At 39.5% G+C, this 24469-nt stretch overlaps 1 protein-coding gene and 1 pseudogene across 2 annotated transcripts in view; one reads left to right on the top strand and one right to left on the bottom strand.

Annotated features, from left to right (window-relative positions):
• Positions 1 to 24469, top strand: part of LOC144889617 (E3 ubiquitin-protein ligase Midline-1-like) — a 489173-nt pseudogene that overhangs the window by 263508 nt on the left and 201196 nt on the right. The window lies entirely within an intron of this gene.
• Positions 8698 to 14670, bottom strand: LOC144888203 (uncharacterized). The gene is made up of 3 exons (XM_078771122.1): positions 14562 to 14670; positions 12127 to 12264; positions 8698 to 11002 (listed from the first exon to the last, which is right to left on the bottom strand). The coding sequence occupies exons 1-3, from the start codon at positions 14668 to 14670 to the stop codon at positions 9333 to 9335; spliced, it is 1917 nt and encodes a 638-aa protein (XP_078627248.1). The 3' UTR covers positions 8698 to 9332.

Below are 24469 nucleotides of genomic sequence, written 5' to 3'. Positions count from 1 at the left end.
ATCGATTAAATAAGCCCCACAAATGTGTACACCGGGGCCCCTAGGCAGCCCCGGGCCCCCAGCCCATTGATAGTAATATTTTTATGCTGCATATTTTTTATCAACGATTCATATTTTTCTATATATTCTATAGTAAGTCCTGTTAAGTGTTTTAGATGTATTTTATACGCAATTTTAAATTACGTTTTTATGCCAATGGAAGATGAATTTCCTTGTTGTTTTATATTAGCGAGAAGGACAATAAAAGTTTCTTGTATCTTGTATCTTGTATCTTGTAAGTCAGTCAATTCAGTGGGTAGCCACCCCTTTAAAAATATTGAATCTCCGCCACTGATCATTGTTACACATTTTGCACACATGGAGTGAATTTTAACTAGACTATCCCTTTTTACAAACCTCTACGAAGTAAAATGTTTTCAGGCGGGGGTCTGTAAAATGTTTTCAGTCGGGAGGTGTATTTGTTTATTTTCCCTTTTATTTTTTTCCTTTTTATTTCCAGGTAACAAAATGGACACGGCTCCCAGGGAAGAAAGCCTTGTCTTCAAAGAAAACAGCTGTGTTGTATGTCGAAATGGCTTCCAGGCACCGGGTGATGCGGTACAGGTCACTCGGGGTCTGCCAAATCTGATCATCTTCAGTGAGGTACATGGCCAACTTGATCTTCGCGATTATCTTCATCAGTGAAGTAGCACTACACCTTGTGGAAAAGTTATTGTTCATGGGGAATGCCGACGCACCTTCGTTGACAAGAAGAGGTTGTTGTTGTTGTTGAATTGTTGTTGTTGTTGTTGTTGTTGTTGTTGAAGAGGTTGACAAGAAGAGGCCCAAGTGAGGAAAAGGAAACATTGAGTCCAAAGAAACAGAACTTGCGATCCGGCAGAGAACCATTCCAGTGGAGGGAGAACTATTTCTTTTGCAACAGTGAAGTGAAAGTTGATAAACGACACCCAGACCGCGATGAATCTAGAGTTGTGCGCACGTGCATGTGCGCACGAATTGTTGTTTAATTAGCATTTTGAGTTCAAATTGGAAATAGTTTGGTAGAGCTTTGGTTAAAACCTTTGGTTGCAGTGTTTTGGAACAAATTGATAAACCGTAGGAGGTTGATAAGAATATAAACAAATATGGACCTAAAATAGAAAGATTGTTCTGATGATATGAATAAATACTGAGATTAAAAGATTAAATCAAGTGATGTTGCAAATGAAACAGTAGAATTAAGATAATGGCATAACGACAATGTTATGAGTTGTGTCAATTACAATATCAGTGAACTCATATCACCACGAGTGACACACTGTTAGAAAAAAAGAGGGAAAAGAAAAAGTGGAGAGGAATTATGGTAATAATACATTATGTTTAATTTGTTGGTTTGGAAAAATTGTTGTTGGGAATTAGGTATTCCCGTTTGTGATTGTAATCATATACAATGCTATTCTTAGTTTAGTAATAAAATACATACCTGATTGAATATTATTTGTGTGACGCATATAAATGAATATAACTTTTGTGTTAAGGAAAAACAACAAATTGTTGAATGTGAAACTGTCGGAAGATATACATGATTATGCTGATTTCATGGTAAGATGTACCCTATCTGATCCAGTGTGTGCGGAAAGCAGATTCAGATGTGACTGAGCATAAGGATAAGACGAGATCACATTTTGGAGGGATTGCTAACGGAATTGGGAAGAAGTTCGAGAAAGAAAATTTGTGGCTAAAAAATGAAGTTAATCGTGGCATACACCCTCTTTCTCAAAGAATGATGAAGACATTCTCCCGTGTAACTTGGAGATGAATGCTTACCTTCACCAAGGAAATTTATGTGACCATTTGCCTGGATCACACTGCAACATATGAAAGAAAGGCGATCACTTACTCTTGTTCGAAGGCTTCGAACATTCACCACATCAGAAGTTGCAGGACAACGACATTTTACCTGCAACCTCTGTGAAATGCGGGGACATATGTTATTACTTCACCAACGTCCGGGGAACCAGCATGGAGCTGCAAAAAACGGCTGTGCCCTTGTCACAACAGCTGTGCACGATTCTGCTGGTTGCTCCTGGTAAGGACCATGAATGACCGGAACACCATGGTCCCAACATCATTGTGGATGCATCCGGCATCCCTGTTCCACATCTTGCTGGCCAATCAACGTCACACCAATACTTGCTGCCCACTCACAATGAGGGAGGAGGCAAGTCGACTACAACTGGGTGAAGGCCTTGTTCAGGAATTACTATGGTTTACAGCAAAAAGTGGCAAGAATGCTACAAGGAGAGCAGGGTCAGTCTATGACTCCGCAATGTTACCACAACAGCGAAATCCTACACGAAGTAGTGCAGGAGCTATGAAGACATTAGGAGAAAATGTTTCATACCAGGATTCAAACACAAGTGATCAGCCCTTCCTTTCAAACAAAGTCAACATTTGTGTGGAGGCAAACGTTTTTTGCCAGATGGTGCAGATGCTTTACAAAACTTGAAAATGAAGTGAAATTGTTGTATCTTGGTGATGGTGAAGTGTTGTTTTGAAAATATATTTGTGATGCAAATGCAATAGATTGAACGATATGGAAGGAGTAAATGACCAACGAAATGTTTTGTGATTCTTGCAGGATGACGGTGTATGCCCAAGGGAATTTGATTACCAAAGTGATTGATTATTTACTTATACTTGTAATGATGTTTACTTGTAGTGATTGATTGTTTACTTATATTGATGTTTAGATTAATGGTTAATATAAACAAAAACAAAAAGATGAGGGAATTGTGGAAGTGTAACTCAGTGTAACTTATTAATTGGCACTGGTAACTTATTAATTAAACTGGTAACGAAGCAGATACATTTTACATGCAAACTCTGTGAAAGACGAGTTTGTAAATGAGTGTCAGGAATGTGCCCGAACATGATAATCTCTTGTCCACCTGGTCACAGCCCCTGGCTGAAGCACCCCCCTATCGTTTGGTAAACGGAACTCACAACAGGAGGGGAGTGAGCTGATACCAGGACTTGGTACATGCATGACCTCGGGGCATTAGCGGAGAGGGGATTAAGTCCAGTTTGTCCATATAAATGAGAGCAAACGTGGAGTCGACAGGACTTGCTACCAAGAGCTCTGACCAACGGGAGTGGCGGAGGAACATCAGCCGAACGAGAAGGATCAGCGAAAAGAGTTAATCTCAGCCATTGAATTATGCGGTATTATTTGGTAAATGGAATGAAGTGAATAACCAGTTAATAAACCAGACCTTTTGTAAACCTGTGTCCGGTCATTGGAGTCTTGAGTCTCTCAGCTACAAATTCTCCAACAGCAGTTATCAATATCAAAAATAAAGACAATAAATGTTTTCTCTGGTCTATTTTAGCACACTTACATCCTCCACATTTTCATGATGAAAGAGTATCTCATTTTAAAAAATATGAGAATACATTAAATACGAAAGATCTAAAGTTTCCGATGACTTTAAATGATATTCCTAAATTTGAAAAGATGAATAATTTATCAGTTAATGTTTATGGTCTAACAGAAATAAACAACATTCAGGTTTTAAAGCTTTCTGACAATTGTAAACAAACTCATATTAATCTTCTATATTTTATTTTCAGACGAAAATTCACATTATACATACATCAAAGATATTGCTAAATTAATAAAACCACAAGTCTGTAAGAGAACAAATAAAATATATATTTGTTTGCGTTGTCTTAACTTCTTCAATTCACAAGAAAGATTAGATAAACATTCAAATTATTGTGGCGAACATAAATCAACGGTAATCAATATGCCTAAAGAAGGCTCAAAGATCACATTCAAAGATGAAAATAAAAAGATCAAACATCCATTTGTTATATATGCTGATTTTGAAAGTATTTTAGAAAAAATTGATACTGTTTCTCCAGATCCAAAAGAATCATACACAAATAAATATCAAAAACATACTCCTTGTGGTTTTTGTTATTATATCAAATCATCCGTTGGTGATAAATATAACAAGTTAGAGATGTATAGAGGCTCAAATACCCCAGAGGAGTTTGTGAAACGACTAGAAAAAGACTGTGTTCGATTAACCAAGATAATGAGAGAAACCAATAAACCAATGTCCTTAACAAGTAAAGAAAAAAGGGAATTTATAAAAAACAATGTCTGTCATATTTGTGAGGAGGAAATTGGTAAAGGTCTAAAGGTTAGAGACCATTGTCATCTCACTGGTAAATATAGAGGTCCGGCTCATCAAAGTTGTAATATTAATTATATATCAACTCCCCTCTTTCATTCCTGTCTTTCTTCATAACAACGCTCATTATGATACACATCTATTTATCAAGGAACTCTCAAAGACTTCTGGAAGTATCTCAGCAATTCCAAACACGGATCAGAAATACATTTCATTCACAAAAACAATTCACACATCTCCTATTACTCATATCAGATTTCTTGATACATTTAAATTCATGGCAAGTCCATTGGCTAACTTGGTTCAAAATCTAAAAGAGTTTCCATGTCTTTCAGAGTATTTTTTAGATAAAGATTTTCTAACACAAAAGGGAATTTACCCCTATGACTATATGGACTCATTTGAGAGATTCAATGAAACACAACTTCCTTTAAAAGAAAATTTCTATAACAAATTAAATAATAGTCATATATCTGATAAAGATTATGTACACGCACAAAATGTTTGGAAAAAATATAACATTAAGAATCTTGGTGAGTATCACGATTTGTACCTCAAAACTGATGTGCTTTTGTTGGCCGATGTATTTGAAGCCTTTAGATCTGTTTGTCGCACTGGATATGGATTGGATCCTGCTCACTACTACACAGCACCTGGATTGGCCTGGCGTGCGATGTTGAAAATGACAAAACAAGCTTTGGATTTGATAACCGATGTTGATATGCTTTTGATGATTGAAAAGGCAAAAAGAGGTGAAATTTCACAAGTCTGCTCGAGCAGATACGCAAAAGCAAATAACAAATATCTTCCAAATTATGATCCAACGAAAGAGAGTTCTTACTTGATGTACTATGACGCAAACAACCTGTATGGCTAGGCAATGTCTCAGGCTCTTCCTTATGGAAAACTTAGATGGGTAAAGGAAAAAGACTACAAAAACGTTTTACAAGATGTATGTATCTCTACACAAAAAGAATTGGATGAAGAAAAAGTTGGTTATTATTTTGAAATTGATTTAAAATATCCAGAGGAACTCCATAACCTACACAAAGATCTCCCATTTGCTTGTGAGAAAGAAAGTCCAAAGAAAGAATGGTTGAGTGATTATCAACAATCGTTTGATATAGGTGAATCAACAGAAAAATTACTTACTACATTATATAACAAGAAAGATTATGTTCTACACCAAAGAAATTTGCGACAATATTTATCAAAAGGTCTAAGAGTAGAGAAGATCCATAGGGTTCTAAAGTTCAATCAAAGTCATTGGTTAAAGGGGTACATTGATTTTAATACACAAAGAAGAACAGAGTCAAAAACAGATTTTGAGAAAGACTTTTATAAATTGATGAATAATGCGGTCTTTGGTAAGACTATGGAGAATGTGAGGAAAAGACAAAATATCAGACTATCAACATCTTGGGAACAAGCATCAAAATTAATTAATAGACCGAGTTTTACTCGAGCGGAGGTCTTTACTGAGAACTTTTGTGCGATCCATTTGATTAAAGAGAGTATTGAAATGAACAAACCTATTTATATTGGAACAACAATTCTTGATTTATCAAAGTCATTAATGTATGATTACTTTTATAATAACTTGAGGAAGAAATATCAAAATGATGTTAATCTACTTTATATGGATACAGATAGTTTTATTTTGAAAATTAATACCAACGATGTTTATTCAGACATGAAAAGAGACATTAATATCTATGACACGAGTAATTACAGTCCAGAGAGTGAGTTGTTCTCTTCTAAAAATAAAAAGGTGATTGGAATGTTCAAGGATGAATTAGGAGGAAATGTTATGAGTGAATTTGTGGGATTGAGGTCAAAGGCTTATGCTTATAAATACATTGTGAATAACGTTGAAAAGACTGATAAGAAGTAAGGTGTAAAGAAAAATTTATTAAAGAAACAATAAACTTTAAGGATTATTATAACTGTTTAACAACAAAGAAAGAAGAGTTTAGAAAGATTAATGGAATAAGAAGTTATAAACATCAATTATATTCAGAAGACATAAATAAGAAAGCATTGGGGGATTTTGATGATAAGAGGTTTATTTTAGAAAATGGAATTGATAGTCTCCCTTATGGTTATATAAGTATATAAGTGATAAGATATATATAAGTGATAAGATATATATAAGTGATAAGATATATATAAGTGATAAGATATACATAAGTGATAAGATATATATAAGTGATAAGATATACATAAGTGATAAGATATATATAAGTGATAAGATATATATAAGTGATAAGTTAAAAGGGGGGGTTGGGGATTTTAACGGGCTACCGCCGCCTTTTTTATTATTATATAAATGATAGAACCAAGTATCAACCAGACTAAAGAGTGGAGGTGTAATCAACCTTGGTATATAAATGGAAAACATAATGAATGTGAAAAATATCAAATAGGTATAATTGAAAAGACAACTGGTAAAAAAATTTACAAAACAAATAAGAGAATTAATTTAAATACCGGTGAATTGGGTAAAAAAGATGGAAATATTTTTGAGTGGACGGAAAACTTTGATGGTTGTCAGGAAAATATATACTTTAATTAAAAAATGGTATGTGGCACTGGAGGCACTCAAACAAGAACATTGAGGGAGCTTTACCATTTTATCTTCCTCAGTTAAAATATCTTGATAAAGAACCAAACTCAAACATATTTTTTGTTAATATATTAGATGGTGAAGAGAGTGGCAAGAGAATGAAATTATTTCCCACACATAAACAAATATTTGTAGGGTCGTTGTGTGAGTGGGCCAAAGATGATTCACCAGATGATATTAAGAGTAAACGGTTAAAAGGTCCATAACGTCAGAAGGATCACAGGTTCACACAGAAGGACCATTGTTTAAGTGGTCTAATGAATAAGGATAACATGTCAAAAGGTTAGAAGGTTCGTAAAGAACAGGGTGAGAGAAATAGAGGTGTTTAGGGGCAATGAGGGAGGGGAAAAATTAACATGTAAGTGAATGAGGATTTGCGGTGTCCCAGAACCAACATTATTACACTACTCCCCTCCCCTTCCCTTTTCCCCCTCCCCCCTCCCCTCCCCCTCCCCCTCCCCTCCCCCCCCCTCCCCCCTCCCCTCCCCCTCCCCTCCCCTCCCCCCTCCCCCTCCCACCCCTCTCCTCCCCCCCTCTTCTCCCCTCCCCCCTCCCTCCCCCTCCCCCTCCCCCATCCCTCCCCCACCCCCCCTCTTCTCCCCTCCCCCCTCCCTCCCCCTCCCCCCTCTTCTCCCTCACGTTTATACACGGAATGCCGGGTACTTCCCCCCCCCTCTTCTCCCCTCCCCCCCTCTCCTCCCCTCCCCCTGTTCCCCTCCCCTCATCTTCCCCCTCCCCTCCCCTCCCCCACCCGGCAATGCCGGGTACTTCTGCTAGTGGCATTATAAAACGTTGCTGTAAAGTTATAATAACGTTAACGCAACGTTATGATTGATAGGGTCTTGGTGCTGAAGAGTCTGGACCAACACATTCTACTCATTAAAGGATTTGAAAATGCAGATCTGCTCTCAGCGGGAAGTATTCTCATCTCAATATTTCACTCGACCAATCACATTGTATCCCCCGATCCTTGCTCCCTCCCACCCAAACTTTACCCAACAAATCCTACTGCTCACCTCCCCTCTCTTCGCTCCTCCCCCCTCCACTTGCTCCTCCCACTTGAAATTGTATAAGAATCAGAACGGATGTCCAGTTAGCAGGATTAGCACTGTTGGTTTGCTGTACTTAGTATGTTTTACTTGGCTGGTCGATTCTGTATGTTTACACTGTATGTTAACTGTATTCTATGCATGCTGGTGTTTGGTATGGCATTTCTTTGTGCATCCCTACTGTACCAGGATTTCACTTGGGACCTTCAGTGATCTTGACTGTATACTGTGCATGCTACTGTATCCTTATGATGTTTTCTTTGTACATCCCTACTGTACCAGGATTTCACTTGGGACCTTCTGTGAATCTTGAAATGTAATTTGTGAATTGTAATATGGTTTGATAAAGGTTATTGTTTCTTGCTGTGTATTTCCTTGTAGACAGAAAGTGTTGTCCTCCTCGGGAATTAAAATTTGTGACACTCTCCTGACAAGTTTATGGACATAGAATTTTTGGTTCATCTATTACATACTGCTGTAGGAAAATATCCCTAACAGAGAGATGAAAGGAGGTAGGGGGTGAGTTCCCCTCTGTATTCAAATGTATTCCTTCCATTAACAATGCATTGTCATTGATGTTGAGAAAAATGAGGTAGCAACCAGCTGTGTGGCCTTCAATGATAGGACCTGTGTAGCTGAGCTGCTTGGCAGCAATCAGTGATGGCATTCAGTGCAGTCATGTCAAGATGGTAAACACTATGAAAGGATTTCAACTGTTTTGGTGAACAACTCTCGGTTTGATCGGCATTCCTTATGGGGATATGGTCAGCTCCAAACTCCCCAAAGAAAGATAATTGATCATAATGTGTCATTACATATTCACCATAACACAGACACTGCATTTGTGTTTTGAGGACCTCTCTTTATTGTAAAACCCTTTACAAATCCAAGTTTCATGAAAAACATAGGCAGGAGTGTTCTTCTGATAAACAATTTTACAACAAGGGTGTTCTCTCCATATCACACATGACAATGAAACATGGACCACAGCAAAGATTGAGTAAAAAAAATTATGTTCAAACTGCCATGGAAAGATTCCATCTGAGCATAACCAAAAAGGGACATGAAAAACAACTAAATCAGATAGAAAACAAAATTCCTAAACACTGGTCACAATAAAAAAAAAACTCAAATGGAACTTAGCTGGATATATGGCAAGGACAGAGACAAGAATTACAAACTGGCAACCTAAGGAAGGCCCTGAAAGAAGCACGATCAGTGTGTGTAATGCTATATGAATTTAACAAACCTTTATCAGCAAAACCTTTCCCACAGTCAGAGCACTTTTTATGAGAGCACTCCAGTGTAGATTGCACTGTGGAAGTTCAAGCTCCATTTAGAAATGAAATCCTTGAAACAAATACACCATTTGTAAGGATGCTCTCTTTGGTTGTTATCTCCATAGGCGGGTTTTAGGACGTGGTAGGAAGTTCTCCCAGAACTCAAAATCTCCACCTCCTTTTTCGGATCATCTTTTCAAATCGCTTTTTTGAGAGAAACCTTTATCACATAGAGCATTTGTGAAGGATGCTCTCCTGTATGGATCCTCAAATGTGATTTCAAATGGCCTTTTTGAAAGAAACCTTTTTCACAAATCGAGCATTTGTAAGGTCGCTCTCCTGCATGGATCCTCATATGTGATTTCAATTGCCCTTTTTGAGAGAAACCTTTGTCACATATCAAGCATTTTTGAGGTCGCTCTCCTGTATGGATCCTCATATGTGATTTCAATTGGCCTTTTCGAGAGAAACCTTTGTCACATATCAAGCATTTTTGAGGTCGCTCTCCTGTATGGATCCTCAAATGTGATTTCAAATGGCCTTTTTGAAAGAAACCTTTTTCACAAATCGAGCATTTGTAAGGTTGCTCTCCTGCATGGATCCTCATATGTGAGATCAATTGGATGTTTTGAGAGAAATCTTTATCACATATCGAGCAATTGTAAGGACGCTCTCCTGTATGGATCCTCATATGTGATTTCAATTGGCCTTTTCGAGAGAAACCTTTGTCACATATCAAGCATTTTTGAGGTCGCTCTCCTGTATGGATCCTCATATGTGATTTCAATTCGCCTTTTCGAGAGAAACCTTTGTCACATATCAAGCATTTTTGAGGTCGCTCTCCTGTATGGATCCTCATATGTAATTTCAAATTGCTGTTTTGAGAGAAACCTTTATTGCATGTTGAGCATTTGTAAGGACGCTCTCCTGTATGGATCCTCATATGTGAGATCAATTGGCTGTTTTGAGAGAAATCTTTATCACATATCGAGCAATTGTAAGGACGCTCTCCTGTATGGATCCTCGTATGTAATTTCAAATTGCTGTTTTGAGAGAAACCTTTATCACATATTGAGCATATGTAAGGTTGCTCTCCTGTATGGATCCTCATATGTAATTTCAAAGTGCAGCTACGAGAGAAACCTTTATCACATATCGAGCATTTGTAAGGTTGCTCTCCTGTATGGATCCTCATATGTGATTTCAAATGGCCTTTGTGAGAGAAACCTTTATCACATATCGAGCATTTGTAAGGTCGCTCTCCTGTATGGATCCTCATATGTGATTTCAAATGGCCTTTGTGAGAGAAAACTTTACCACATATCGAACATTTGTGGGGTCGCTCTCCTGTATGGATCCTCATATGTAATTTCAAATTGCTGTTTTGAGAGAAACCTTTATCACATATCGAGCATTTGTAAGGTCGCTCTCCTGTATGGATCCTCATATGTTTTTTCAAATTGCCTTTGTGAGAGAAACCTTTATCACATATCGAGCATTTGTGAGGTCGCTCTCCTGTATGGATCTTCATATGTCTTTTCAAATCGCTGTTACGAGAGAAATCTTTATCACAGATGGAGCACTTGTGGGGACGTTTTCCAGTGTGGATCCTCATGTGTATTTTGATGTTACTCGTTGAAGCAAAATCCATTCTGCACACATTACACTTATAACGTATTCCCCTTTCCACAACCTTTTTGTGTTTGTTTAATCTAATATTAATCTTGATGTTGTGAGCCCCAGACATGCACTTATATTTTATAGGAAGTGAGTCTTGATGTTGTGATTCTTTCTTCATAAAAGTCTTCTTCTTCACTGTCAGGCTGCGACTGGACCTTGTGTTTCCCATCTTACTTCTGGATTGTTCTGCAGAAACAAAAAACACATTTTATTTTTTTGTCAAAATCAAAATAATAATAATAATAATAATAATTCATTTATTTTGTATAGCGCTTTTCAAGAAGCCCAAAGGCACTTTGACAGAGTGGAAAACATAATGCATAACAACACATGAAAATAACAATTGCAAAAAGACAAGAATCAATAGGGAAATAATTAAAGCAAAAGGAGGGAGAAGGAGAAGAGATAGTCAGGGGTTAAATGCTGTGGGTTGAATGTTGAATGCAGTGTTGAACAGGTGGGTCTTTAGTGATGTTTTGAATGTGGTGAGTGAGGAGGAGTCTCTGATGGTGTGAGGTAGTGAGTTCCAGAGGGTGGGAGCAGCGATGGAGAAGGCCCTGTCCCCCCAGGATTTTAATTTGGTCCGGATGGATGGGGTCAGGAGGTTGGTCCCAGCAGAGCGGAGGTTGCGGGTGGGAGTGTGTCTGGAGAGGAGGTCAGCCAGGTAGGATGGGGCCAGGTTATGGAGGGCTTTGTATGTCAAGAGGAGGATTTTGTACTGGATTCTCTGGGAGATGGGGAGCCAGTGAAGCTTGTAAAGGACGGGGGTGATGTGGTCACGTGTCCGGGAATGGGTGAGTAGACGGGCAGTGGCGTTCTGAATGTATTGGAGTTTATTGGTGATTTTTGAGGATGAACCATAGAGGAGGCTATTGCAGTAGTCCAGACGGGAGGTGATGAAGGCGTGGATGAGGGTTTCTGCAGCCGTGGAGGAGAGGGATGAGCAGAGACGGGCAATGTTTTTCAGGTGAAAGAAGGCTGACTTTGTGATCTGTTTCGTGTATTTGTCTAAGGAGAGGGTTTGGTCAAAGATGACGCCAAGATTCCGGATGTGAGGGGTGGTGGATACTGGGATACCGTCGATGTTGAGGGCAAAGTTATGGGTGGATTTGGTGAGCGTTTTTGGGCCAATTATGATTATTTCAGATTGATTACAGTTAAGTTTGAGGAAGTTGATTTGAAGCCAGGATTTTATTTCAGTGATGCAGTTTTCATTTGCAAAATGCAAAATATTTCACACTTTTCCGAAAATTATATATTTTCTCAACACAAAAATCGTACCGATGTTAATTTTTTACATTTACACTCACCAGTTGCAAAACAAGAAGCACTCCCGTTTGTCATGTGAATATCATCTGAACCTTCCTTTGCAGAAGCACATTTTGAATCTTCTGTGACAGATGAATCGTTGTGTTGTCTGCCTTCCACATGTGCAGAATAGACATCAGCTGTGTACAAATCAGCATCAGTCATTTGCAGGGAAATGGAATTGAGAACCATCTTGAGAGTTCATGGAACATGTTGTCATGGAATGTATTCTTAAATTCAAATATAAACATTGCGGCAAAACCCCTGGGCGCTCACCTGGTAAAATAAAGCAGTATACTACACTGACTAAAGGTATTTTAAACCGTATCATGGCATTTTTAACCAATTTCAATGGATGCGAGAAGATGGGGCAGCAGGTAAATCATACTAACATCATCATAAGACTTTAAACAAACAAAAAAAGAACTATTTTGGGGGGCAACCTATCCCGCTTGCCTCCTCCCCCCACCCCTCCACCGTTGATTACCATTTTGTAAATGCCGTGAACAAACGTTGGTACCTCATGGGTCATGAACGGATGGTTGTGGTCAGGTTTAATTGGAATTGTATGTGTAGTTTCTGAGAAGAAAGCATATATCTATTTTGCGGGTCAAAGCAGGACCCACATGCACGACCCCCCCCCCTTGTTGAGCCCCTCCGACTTACATTTTTCTTAGTGCCATGAACAAACATTGGTCCATCACAGGTGATGAAGGTTGTGGTGAAGTTTCTTCAAAATAGTTCGTGTAATTTCAGAGGAAAAAGCTAATTCCTATTTTGGGGGGGGGGGGGGTCAAACGTGGATCCACTTTGAATCCCACTAAACCCCCTTAGACCGCGATGTTTTTAATGGCGTGAACAAACTTTTGTCACAACAAAACAAATATCATTTGTGCCAAATTTGCTCGCAATCCTATTACTGGTTTCGGAGAAGAAGTTGCGAGTGTTTACGGACGGACGACACGCCACCGCATAAGCTCCCCGGAACTTGGTTCCAGGTGAGCTAATAATGAAGTTAATGATTGTTAAAAAAGAAAACTTCCAGATGTTAAGCGCTATTGAAGCAGTCTTCTACATCACCCTAAAACACCACCCTATTTAACATGTGCAAGTACTGCTAAAGAGGAGGTTATTGGAAGTAACAAGAAGGCGATTTGTGTTCAACAGTGTTTAAGTATTTAAATCAATTTACATAAAATTAAGATTGTAAAATTCATTTTAAAACATTTTCTGGAATTTACTGGTGTTGCACTGGTGTCTATGACATCACTCTGACAAATTACATTAGTTATTTGTGCCTGTTGTTTGTGTCCTTTACGATGTCATTATAAACAGTAATTCTCCTGTTTGGAATGATTTTCAATTTTGTTTGACTCCTAAGGCGCAGACAGTGAAAATATTGTTGCAGATGCAGGTTTAGGGGTTTGGGGTTTAGGGGTTTGGACTTCTCGGACTCTCCCCGACCTCTGTACCTGCAGGTTGCCATGCTGTGGATAGGTTCGCGGCCTAACGGGAAGTTAAGCAACGACTGACACCGATTGAGACCGCCAAACCTGGCAACACAAATGATCTCAGCAGGTGATCCTTCCATAGCATGAACAGGTAGGCAGCTTCTCCTTGGATGTCCAGATTGTTCAAACAGCAGCGACTGGTCTGGTGTTCCAGCTTTAAATCCGCTTCCGCACCAAATATTCTATCCTATGTAATTCCTCCTCTGTGAGAAAGTTCGGCGGCACATCCGAAACCTGCCATTTCATTTAAATGTTCGCACTGACTATCGGCGGATTTCCTACGGGGAACCCCGACGTGTTCTCCACATCCACTGATCATGCTGCGGAACCCCCACAGATGTCACACACATACGCAACAACGAATGGCCCCGAAACTTTCACCACACCCACTCTCGCACCGTACATCCGGTACATCCGGTACATCCCCAAATCGCCACACAGACCAACGCACACAACTTACACACACCGGCCATCTCACGATCTCTCGCACACCATTTATTCACATGATCCACTCCACAGTCAATAGTCACTCCATTCACACACATGGGTCACTCCATGATAGTTTACACACTGCTTTACATTTGAGCCATTCCGCAGAGATCCCGCAGCTGAATTTGACATTTGTGCTCCACACACTCAGCCGCACACCATTCCTTGGGAAATTATTTTTCAATCATCCGCATACGGGCGTTTTCCCAACATGGACCGTTAACACACAGTGACATGAAGTGCTGTGAAATGTGACCTCCCTTGGACAGGTACAGATTACAAACCTGTTCTTTTTAATCTCCCGCACACAGGAACAGAACATCCCAGCATTTAAAATATTTCCCGCTCGGGAGGCTCAGCCCTACCCTCAGTCAAGGGAACGGTTACCCCCCCCCCCTCTTCTTTTATCCCATTTATCTGCACCATTCTAGCCTCACCTGCCCCCATCTCGTTCTGGACACCATCTACTCGCTCACTCACCTCTCCCGATGCAGCATTGAGCATTTCGTTCACAACAGCCTTTATCTCTGCATGCCCCACATGCATGTCATGCCTTATGCCAGCCACCTTGTCCCTCCTCCATTTTCATCGTCATCATCGTCATCGCCATCGTCATCTGTGCCATTAGATGACCAAACCAACATCACCTGGTCACTGCCGGACAGCGATGGCAATGGTGACCCACTATTCCGTGCAATCAGTGCTGCTTTTTAGAGGATGGGAGAGTGGGAGGTGAGAGGGGGAAGGGTGTGAGGAAGGAGTTGGGTCCTCGGTCGCCATCAGCACCTCAACTACTGCCCCTCCTCGTCCTGCTCCCACAATATTATATTCATGTAGAGCTTCCTGGGCCATGAGCTCCTCCATATCCTTGCAAATGTATCCCAACAGGTCCTGCTCACCTTGGCTTTACATTGCTACATAATTATTTTAAGTACAATTTCACCCGACACTCCTTACAATTTTTGTGGTGCAGCTGATATAGCACCAGATTCGATTCTCACTCCTGACGTCAATTGTTCCGGACGCAGGGTCCTTGCTCTTTTAAAACGAGTTTCCTTTTGATGGCAAAACGGTTTGGTGGGGCCAATTGGGGTACGTACTCTCAATGCACATCCATATTTATTTGTTTGAGATATCGCCTGCTACAAAGACTTTAAGGCCACTCGAGGTGGGGCCTGCACAAAGGCAAGTATAGATATTAGACATTAGACATTAGACAGAAAGGAGGAGTCTATTGACATTCCTCTTGAATCATGGCACGTTGAGATAGAGGGGAAACAGGATGAAGGTAAGGTGTTCCAGAGTAATGCCTTGTGCAGAAAAATAAACAGAAGAATACATTATAGTCTTACTCCTTGGGACAGATATAGTGTATGGATGGGAAGAAACTACCAGATGTGTTGAGCGACTGAAAGAATGCTCAGGTGGAACAACCTGATCGACCCTCAGAGCACATTCTGTGGAAATATCTGTAGCAACAAAGTGGCAGATTGAGAGAGGTTCCAGGGATGATGCCAACTCCTGTCCCACTAGAATGGCAACACACTGCTGGATTCTGTCAAGAAAAGAAAGGTGACAGGCCAGAGCACCAGCCCAAATATGGCAATGAAACTCCATGACAGGACGTACAGTGGCCTTGTATAGATGGAGAATAGCAGTTTGAGAAAGGTATCGCCGAGCACGAAATAAGCTGCCAACGTGCTGTGATGTGCTTTTACTTCTACCAGAGATGTACTTTTCCCAGCTGAGATTTGAGCAGATATCCAATCCAAGCAGACAGATAACAGGGAGTTCCTGCTAAGGTGAAGAATCCATAGACAGGGTCGGAAAACAAGGTGATCTTGAACTAGAAACAGATAACATGTGGATCTTTTTTGGTTGGAAGCAACAAGCCAGTTTTTTTCCACATTGCATCACACTCTCCAAGTCCTGATTGAGAGTGGTACTCACATGGTCACAGGTAGGGGCATCAAGAAGGGGGTTTCAGGGGGGGGGGGGGGTTGGGAGGTCACTGCCTCGGGGACCAAGCTTCTACTGTAATTTTTTTTAAACAGTACAGTGAAACCCCTCATCGGCTCATCCTCATTTCCTCATCGTTACATTTAAACCCAGAAGGTGATTTTGCTTTTTCTTGCCTGGAACAAAACAACTTTTGCCGCTGTTACTGGTACAGTTTCAAATTTCACAGAAAATGGTTATTAACCAGAAATGTGCATTACAAAGAAATGCATTTGTATCCTCTTTGTCCAAAAATTATTAACCATCTTCTCATGTATTTTTTTGCCAATCTTAGGGAGAAATAGTGTTCACCAGGCGAGGGTGCCAATTGATTCGATCGTTCCAATGTCTCACTATCTCCTATATTTTCGGTCAAACGGCCAAATAAAAGTGACCATTTGTTTCAAAAACGTTTTTTGTCTTTCATTAATGAAAGTTCCTTAAAAAGTTATTAAAGAGAGAAAGGGTGGGGGTGGGGCCCCGAGGTTAATTGCCTCGGGTACCGTGCTGGGTCTCGATGCCATTGGTCACGGGTAAAAGGAGACAAGGTTCCTGAATAGGCAGTATACAGTGTTGAGTCTTCTGCATAACTGCTTCATTGAGAAAGAATACAATCAGGCAGATCATTGTTATACAACATGAGCAATATTGGACCCAACACAGACAGATGCCTGTGGACTCGTAGTACGACATTTAGACATTCGTATTACGGACAGGGGATTACTGTCCCTCATGTACCACAGAGATTTGACGATTTGCAAGGAAGTCAGAGATTGTATCAAGCAATTTTCTAGAAATGCCATGTGATTGTAGCCTTGGAGATGTCGAGAGCAGGAACCCTGGTTTCTCCACGATGATCCAAAGTCCCATTCACATGTTCAATGATTAGGGAAAGAACACCACCAGTCGACCTTGACTCTCTAAAGCCACAACGAACATCAGTTTGGAGGTTGTGGGTTTCCAGAAGAGTCATGAATTGTTGTTATATCAAGGATTCAAAGACTTTGCTGATAATGGGTAGAAGGCTAACAGGCCGATAGTTAGAAGGATCTGATTACTCACCGGAGCCTTTAAAGACAGGGCCTACAGATGCCTGCTTCCAGCTAAGTAGAAACACAGACTTAGACATGCACAAGCAATACAGTTTTGAAAGAACAGAAGACAGTTCAAATGAACACATCTTCAAAGCAATTGTAGGGATTCTATCTGGTGTAGTAGATTTTGAAATGTCAGGCCTTTGAATAATCTTAGCAACTTTCCTGGGTGTGCTGATGCTGGTGGAAGGCCTGGTGTCAAGACGAGAAAGACAAACAGGCAATGTTTGTCCATGGACTTCAAGTGTGGAGTTTGCAGCAAAATGCTCAACGAAGAGGTTCACTTTATCAATAGGAGAAGTAAGCACTTCAGGGAAATTGAAGAGGGCAGGAATTGATCATTGATTACTGTAGAGGACGCCATTAGCAAATCTCCAAAAATCTTGAGAACTGAGCTGTTTATTTGAGATATAATTACAAACAGATTCTGCATATCATCGATTGGCATTCTCCAATACTCGTGTACAGTGGTTGCTCACAAGGCGAAACAAACGATGTGCCTCACTCGAGCCAACACAGCGATACTGTTTGAAAAAGTGATTGCGATCGGCAATAGCAGCAGAACAAGCTGGAGTAAACCATGGCTGAGAGGATTGTTTCACTTGGTAGGTCCGATAAGGGAGAAAGAGGTCCATACCAACACGGATCCACTCAGTAACTTCCTTAGCAGCTTCAGATTGGTTGTGACAAAGGATTGAGTTCCAATGAACATCGGCAAGAAAAGAACGCAAGCCATCCCAGTCAGCCTTGCTATATTGGAAGACACAATGAACACGAAGTTCAACGGACATAATGAACAACAGTTTATAGTGAAGAATAAGAAACCTAAGCTTCGATGGCGATATCATCAGAATTTCCAAGCGCGTGGACAATATATATATATTTTTTAAATACAAAGCCGAGACTCATGCAAGAGCTAACACACAAGACACAAAAACATAAAGAGAAACACATAAAACATACAACAGATGGAGTGTGAGACAAGAGGGGGAGAGAGAGGTAAGCACAACAACAGAAGGGCAGGGACAGCAGGAGATCTGTGGAAGGGAGAGGGGGGTGGGAAACGGTATAAAACAAAAGGACACTATTTGGACTTTCAGTAAAGAAAAACAGTATTTGAAAAAGGTGGATCTGGGTTGTTTAACAGGTAGAAAAGATCATGGTTTTGGATGGGGGAAGATAAGAGATGTTGGATAAGAGAAGACAAGAGATGGTGGATAAGAGAAGATAACAGATTGTGGATAAGAGAAGACAAGAGATTGTGGATAAGAGAAGATAAGAGATGGTGGATAAGAGAAGACAAGAGATGGTGGATAAGAGAAGATAAGAGATGGTGGATAAGAGAAGACAAGAGATGGTGGATAAGAGAAGATAAGAGATGGTGGATAAGAGAATATAACAGATGGTGGATTAGGCAAGATAACAGATGGTGGATAAGAGAAGATAAGAGATGGTGGATTTGAGAATATAAGAGATGGTGGATTTGAGAATATAACAGATGGTGGATAAGGCAAGATAACAGATGGTGGACAAGAGAAGATAAGAGCTTTTACCCAATGCTGCGCATAGATGGTCAATGTCCAAACTGCAGTTGCTAAAAATTAGTTAATCACAATTCAAACCTTGATTTAGGTTAAAATAAACAATTCAGAATTCAATAATTATTTTCTTTCGAAAACGACCAAATTGATCTAAAAAAAAAAAAAACAACCAAAAATTCCACATTTTGTTTGTTTTATCGACCAGTGGGGGTTGGAGTTTGTTTTCAAACGAAAGTTTTTTTTTTAACGTTCTCATTGTTTCACCAAATATTTCCAAGATATAAAGAATTATATGATGAATTTCACTGTTTAAACAAGGATAAGAGAAGGTGTGGGTACGTCATCTTGGATGTGTGGGATCCCTGGGTCACTCCTGGGAAATTGGTAGGCTGTCTCCATGCAGCGGGCCTGTTCAAGAGAACTATCCAGGGCTATACAACAACAACAATAACAATGTTAAGCCCATCCATGGTGAAAGAGAGGTACAAAAACCACAAGAGCAAAGCATGGCATGCCATCGCAAATCCCCACACTTCACACCCAAAGAAAAGTTGAAAGATGGCAACATGTTCCATCAGGAAAAACCCAATATCAAATTTTGAGGGTTTCTTTTCCATTTTGACCTGTCACGCCACATCCTGGGGCATGAACCAGAAGGCAACGAAAAAGGTTACATATATCATGTGTCCCCCAATGCTGATTGCATATACAAGGTTACATAAAAAAAAATGTTTAACATGTACCTCCAATTACATTTATTTCTCCCCACTGAAACCTCGATTTTTTTTAATGTCGTGAAAAAACTCGAGTTCGAACACACAAAATATAATTTTCGCCAAGTTTGGTCACAATCCCATCAGCAGTTTCAGAGAAGAAGTTGAAAGTGTTTACAGACAGACTGACGATGCGCCATCCCATAATCTCTCCGGAAATATGTTCCAGGTGAGCTAAAATTTACCTTTTACACGACATTAAAAATCCATTCATATGAGACAATACAAAACCGCACCAAAATAAATTATACAAGTTAAAAGATTGCAAAAAACAAACAAACAATGGTGAAAATCAAGATATTTGTTGACATGTGATGTCGTATTAAAAAGTCACATACCAGACATGGGTCTTAGTCCATGATCCTTGGAGCGGAGGCTGCAGACATCACTGAACCTGATTCCAGAGAAATCAGAAACTTCATCCCAGTGCACATTTTGGGATCCGAAAATCTTTGCACAGAAACTGGAAAGTTCCCGAATAACATTATCCAAGTTGACGAAAATACTTCCCAAAAGAGAAGAACCTGCAATCTGAAAATCTTGCGGCTTTGAAAATGAATTCATAAATTTACAGAAGTCAGCATACATCGCAAATTGTAATTTCTCTTTGGCGAGAGAGAGGAGCTCAGTCCGCAATGGATCCGACCCAGTACAAGCTCGAATAACCTTCCGATTCTCAATTCCAAGCTTATCGATCACTGCTTGCGCTGTTTCTGCTCTCAGGCCTTGGGACTTGAGCCATTTCAAGAAGCTCTCCATATCACCGATGACCTGCCAAGGATACAATGCTTATGCTAACCACAGGAAAGTTATACATGTTATTTTCTTTACTCAGTTTGGAATGTTTTGCTAGTTATTATCTTATCCTCTTTGATCCGTATCCAGCGAAATGGTAAACGTATCCAGCTTGATTTCTACATGAGGACTGACAGTATATGTAAGAGACAGCCACACTCACCTTTGAGCTGTGAAGCATAGTCACAAATAAATGATGCACCAGTATGTTATTCTCATGAGCCCATAATAAGGGCTTATGCTGCATCGGCCAATCTAATTCCATGTATTTGTGACCAAACATCTCTGTCTTCAAAGACCTGAGTAGCACATGGATGCTATTGGTTCACGAGTTATCAAACATTGTTACCACTATATTCGCCATGGGTGTGTGTGTCTGTCTGTGTGTCTGTCTGTCTCTGTTTGTCTGTCCGCAGCTTAACTACCCGATGATATCATCCGATCTTGATGAAACTTGGGTGGGAGGTTTATATCATGATATAGTTGTGTCCTGCCTGGAGTGGGCGTATTGCACCCATTGTGGGCGGAGCGACGCCCGAAAAAGATGTATTTTTAGGGGGTAATCGAGTTCAAGCTACATCTTCTCCCAGGGAGTTGGTGGAATCTGACAGGGATTTCGGTATTTGGTTAGGCTAATGTCATGTGTCTATCCCCACTGAGCTCGATTTTTCATTTTCGCCCCAAGGTCAAGGTCACAAGGTCACGAAATTTAGAAAAGTCGATTTTTGATGCTTTTAATACATTGTTCGCTTCTTGATAGGGTGAAATGTCGTACATGATCTTATATTATCACATACATCATGAAATACAAGTTTTCCAACAAATTTCAGAATCTTCGACCTTTGACCTTTGAAGGTCACAAAGGTCAAATTTTCAAAGTTGTCGGAATCGAAACGAATTTTCGGTATTGTGTAGCTAACTACCCTCATAACATTGCTCATTGAGCATTGTCATTGGATACCGCTCGCTCGTGAACCATCGTCGTCTCCTGACTTGTCCTAGTTTGAAGGTGATGTGTTCGTATAATTTACGCATACAGAATCAGCATCATGTTGCGTTCAGGGTCAGAGTTGATCCTCTTGTTTAATACACACGTACATATAAAACCTGTTTTTATTTTCCTCTCACTGCAATTCTCACACACATGCAGCAAGGAGTCTCCACTTTCCTGGAAGTTAAACTTTTCAGGTTCAACACACATAATCCTGTCATCTCGTAAATTTGCAGTTTTTGAAGCTGTCTGCAGCAGTGAATTAAATAAATAAAAATAATAATTATAACTAGAACTGCCACTTTAAAACTGCTGGCAGTGATGACCGGTTTACTCACACACACTTTTGATACAACCCCACTTTCATTGGACATGCTTTGACACAACCCCCTTGGATACAACCCCAACACACACACACACACACACACACACACACACACACACACACACACACACACACACACACACACACACACACACACACACACACACTCTTAATTAATTGTACAGCATCGGTTGTTTCTAAACTTAAATATAAATAATTTATTAAAGGATTGCTGTAAATGATGTTAATTTCACAACATCCCATGTTCAACTTTATTTAAATTGTAAACCTCATACATAGTTTCTCCACCTAAAGCAAGAACGTTAACCCGTAAGCAATTGACTAGTTTCCGGATTGCATGGATCATCAGCTGGGCACCGTTCTTCCTCGAGGTTTCAATCCTTTCAGCCCAGGACCTCTCCAAACGGCGGATCCACAACCTCGATCATGGATCCACATCAATAGATGGTCAATCAGTAGATCCACAACCTCAGTTGCATCCAGGCAGTCAGTCAACCCATCAATGCAACATCACTTATTCCAACTTTACTCGCAATAGGATTTAATATCATATATTTATAACTTTCCTTACACACTTGATAATATGATAATATCATTAAATCATACACATCTTACGTTAAATATACCATATCTACCAACCAGCACGACCACACCACCTACCTCTCGATCAAACTGTATTTCGAATGTTCAAACTGTCATTTATAACGGTTTTTTGCATGCTGCCGTATCCTAGCAACCACTGATTCCTAGCAACATTGATTTGTAGTATATTTAATCCTTATATTGTATTGTATTTACATAAAGATCTCATTAATAATATCATTACGATTCGTATTGTATTTTACTAATTCGATTTGGTGCCTTTTTGTGATATTAAAGAAAACTTGTTTTAATCGACCAACTGCAGCCCCCTGTGCTAACATACATCTGACTAGTTGTTGTAAGTTATTGACCAGATCAGAGCTGTGTGTGGTTGCTCTCACAGTCCGAATTATTTCACCTGCAACCGTACCATAAAATATCTTTTTCACATATAAAATCATATATCTCACATATATATAATATCTCACATGAATAAAATATCTCACAGTCCGAAAATAAAATATATAACTGTGCTAAGAAAGGCATTCGGACAATGTGGAATGGAAATGCATCTCCTTTAGCAAATTATTTGGTGTGAAATTTATTATTATGGATATCAATTTGTAATTCCAAAAAGGAAACTGAAGTGGAAGTTTGGTTTTCCTTTTTAAATTCAAGTTATTTTGGATATATGTTATCATGAAGCTGCTCAAATATAAATCCATCATTAATTGCCAACCAATCATCAATGAACCTGAAGATGTTTCCGCATCTTCATGCAGTTGTTAATTTATTCCTGCACATGTTCTGGACCCAATCAAACTCGTAAATGTGCAGAAACAAATTTGCAAAGAAAGGGGCCGGATCCGAACCCATGGGTATGCCCACTGTCTGCTGGAGTATCTTGTTGCCAAATGTAAAGAAACTGTTGTTTAGCAGAAATCGAATACTTTCTTTGAGTTTACTTTGTGAAAAACTACATGAATATTGATTATCCTTTACAGACCAGTGTGCTCTGTTTTGATATACATTAATGTATACTTTATTACCTCCTGCAAATGCTTCATCTATTGCTCTGTCCAATGCGGTTACTAGCTTGTCATGTGGAATGTTTGTGTACAATGTGGAAAAATCAAAAGTTGAAAGACATTTTGCCTTACCCTTGTTGTTAATGTTATGGATACTGTCGATTACCGGTTTGGAATTGTCAATGATCCAGAATTTCTTAATACCAGAATAAAACTTCACTTTTTCATGGTAGTTTTTAAAGCATTTATAGATTAGTTTCATTGGCGCTGTAATACTGCCCGACAAAGGTTTGAAACTACATTCTCTACTTGCGATGATGAACCTCATCTTACAAGGGTGTTTGTGCATTTTTGGGATCCAGTAAATGAATGGTAATTTATGGTGTTTATCCGGAACTAGCAGTCTTCTCACCGTTGAGTGATTTGTATGGTGTTGTATCAAGTCTGTTTTGTTATCGTTACTTATTTTGTAGGTCTTTGAAATTCCCGTGTCTCAGCCCAATTCTTCCAAAAGTGTTTGAATGTAGAATGTTTTACATACAAATGCAATATTATTATTTGCTTTGTCAATTGGAACAATAACATATTGTGTTTGAAGCCGCCTTCAGCAATCACGAGGCTCTGGATTGTTTAAAATTGCCTTTGGATTATTGATTCGAACTTTTCTTTTCAAATCAACAACTCTCCTTTTCACATGTTTCTCTACCTCCTCCAACCATAATGCCATTTGTGTGTTTGGTACTTTGTGTTTATCAATTTGTTCTTTCATCCATTCGCCCATTCCCGTCATTGTAAATTCCATTGCTTTATTCCAGTTTATTCTTTTATTTTCTCGATAATTTGGTCCTTTTGTAAGTAATGCACGTAATCTTTTATCTTTCACTATTCTGAGATCACCTGTGATGACGTGTTTATGATGTGGATCTTTGAATGCAGAATGTTCACAATTACAATGATGTGTGTTATTTAACCATTCCTCTATGTCTATAGATTGTACAGTGTCCTTGTAGTTGAAGATCTTTCCCCGCATTGAATTTCCCAAAGTGTACACAACTTTTGGTCGCTCTCTCTGTTGTATTGTTTCTGGAAGTTTACTCCACACTTCCTTATGTTGAAGTATTTTCTCGATATTTATCATTTCCACCCCTTTGTTATCAAACTTAATTTTGATTATATCATTGTCTTTTGTACGATTCT

This window comes from Myxine glutinosa, chromosome 1 (assembly GCF_964187855.1).
Source record: "Myxine glutinosa chromosome 1, kmMyxGlut1.1, whole genome shotgun sequence".
In the NCBI taxonomy this organism is placed as follows: domain Eukaryota; kingdom Metazoa; phylum Chordata; class Myxini; order Myxiniformes; family Myxinidae; genus Myxine; species Myxine glutinosa.
This window is presented reverse-complemented; position numbering and strand designations above follow the sequence as displayed.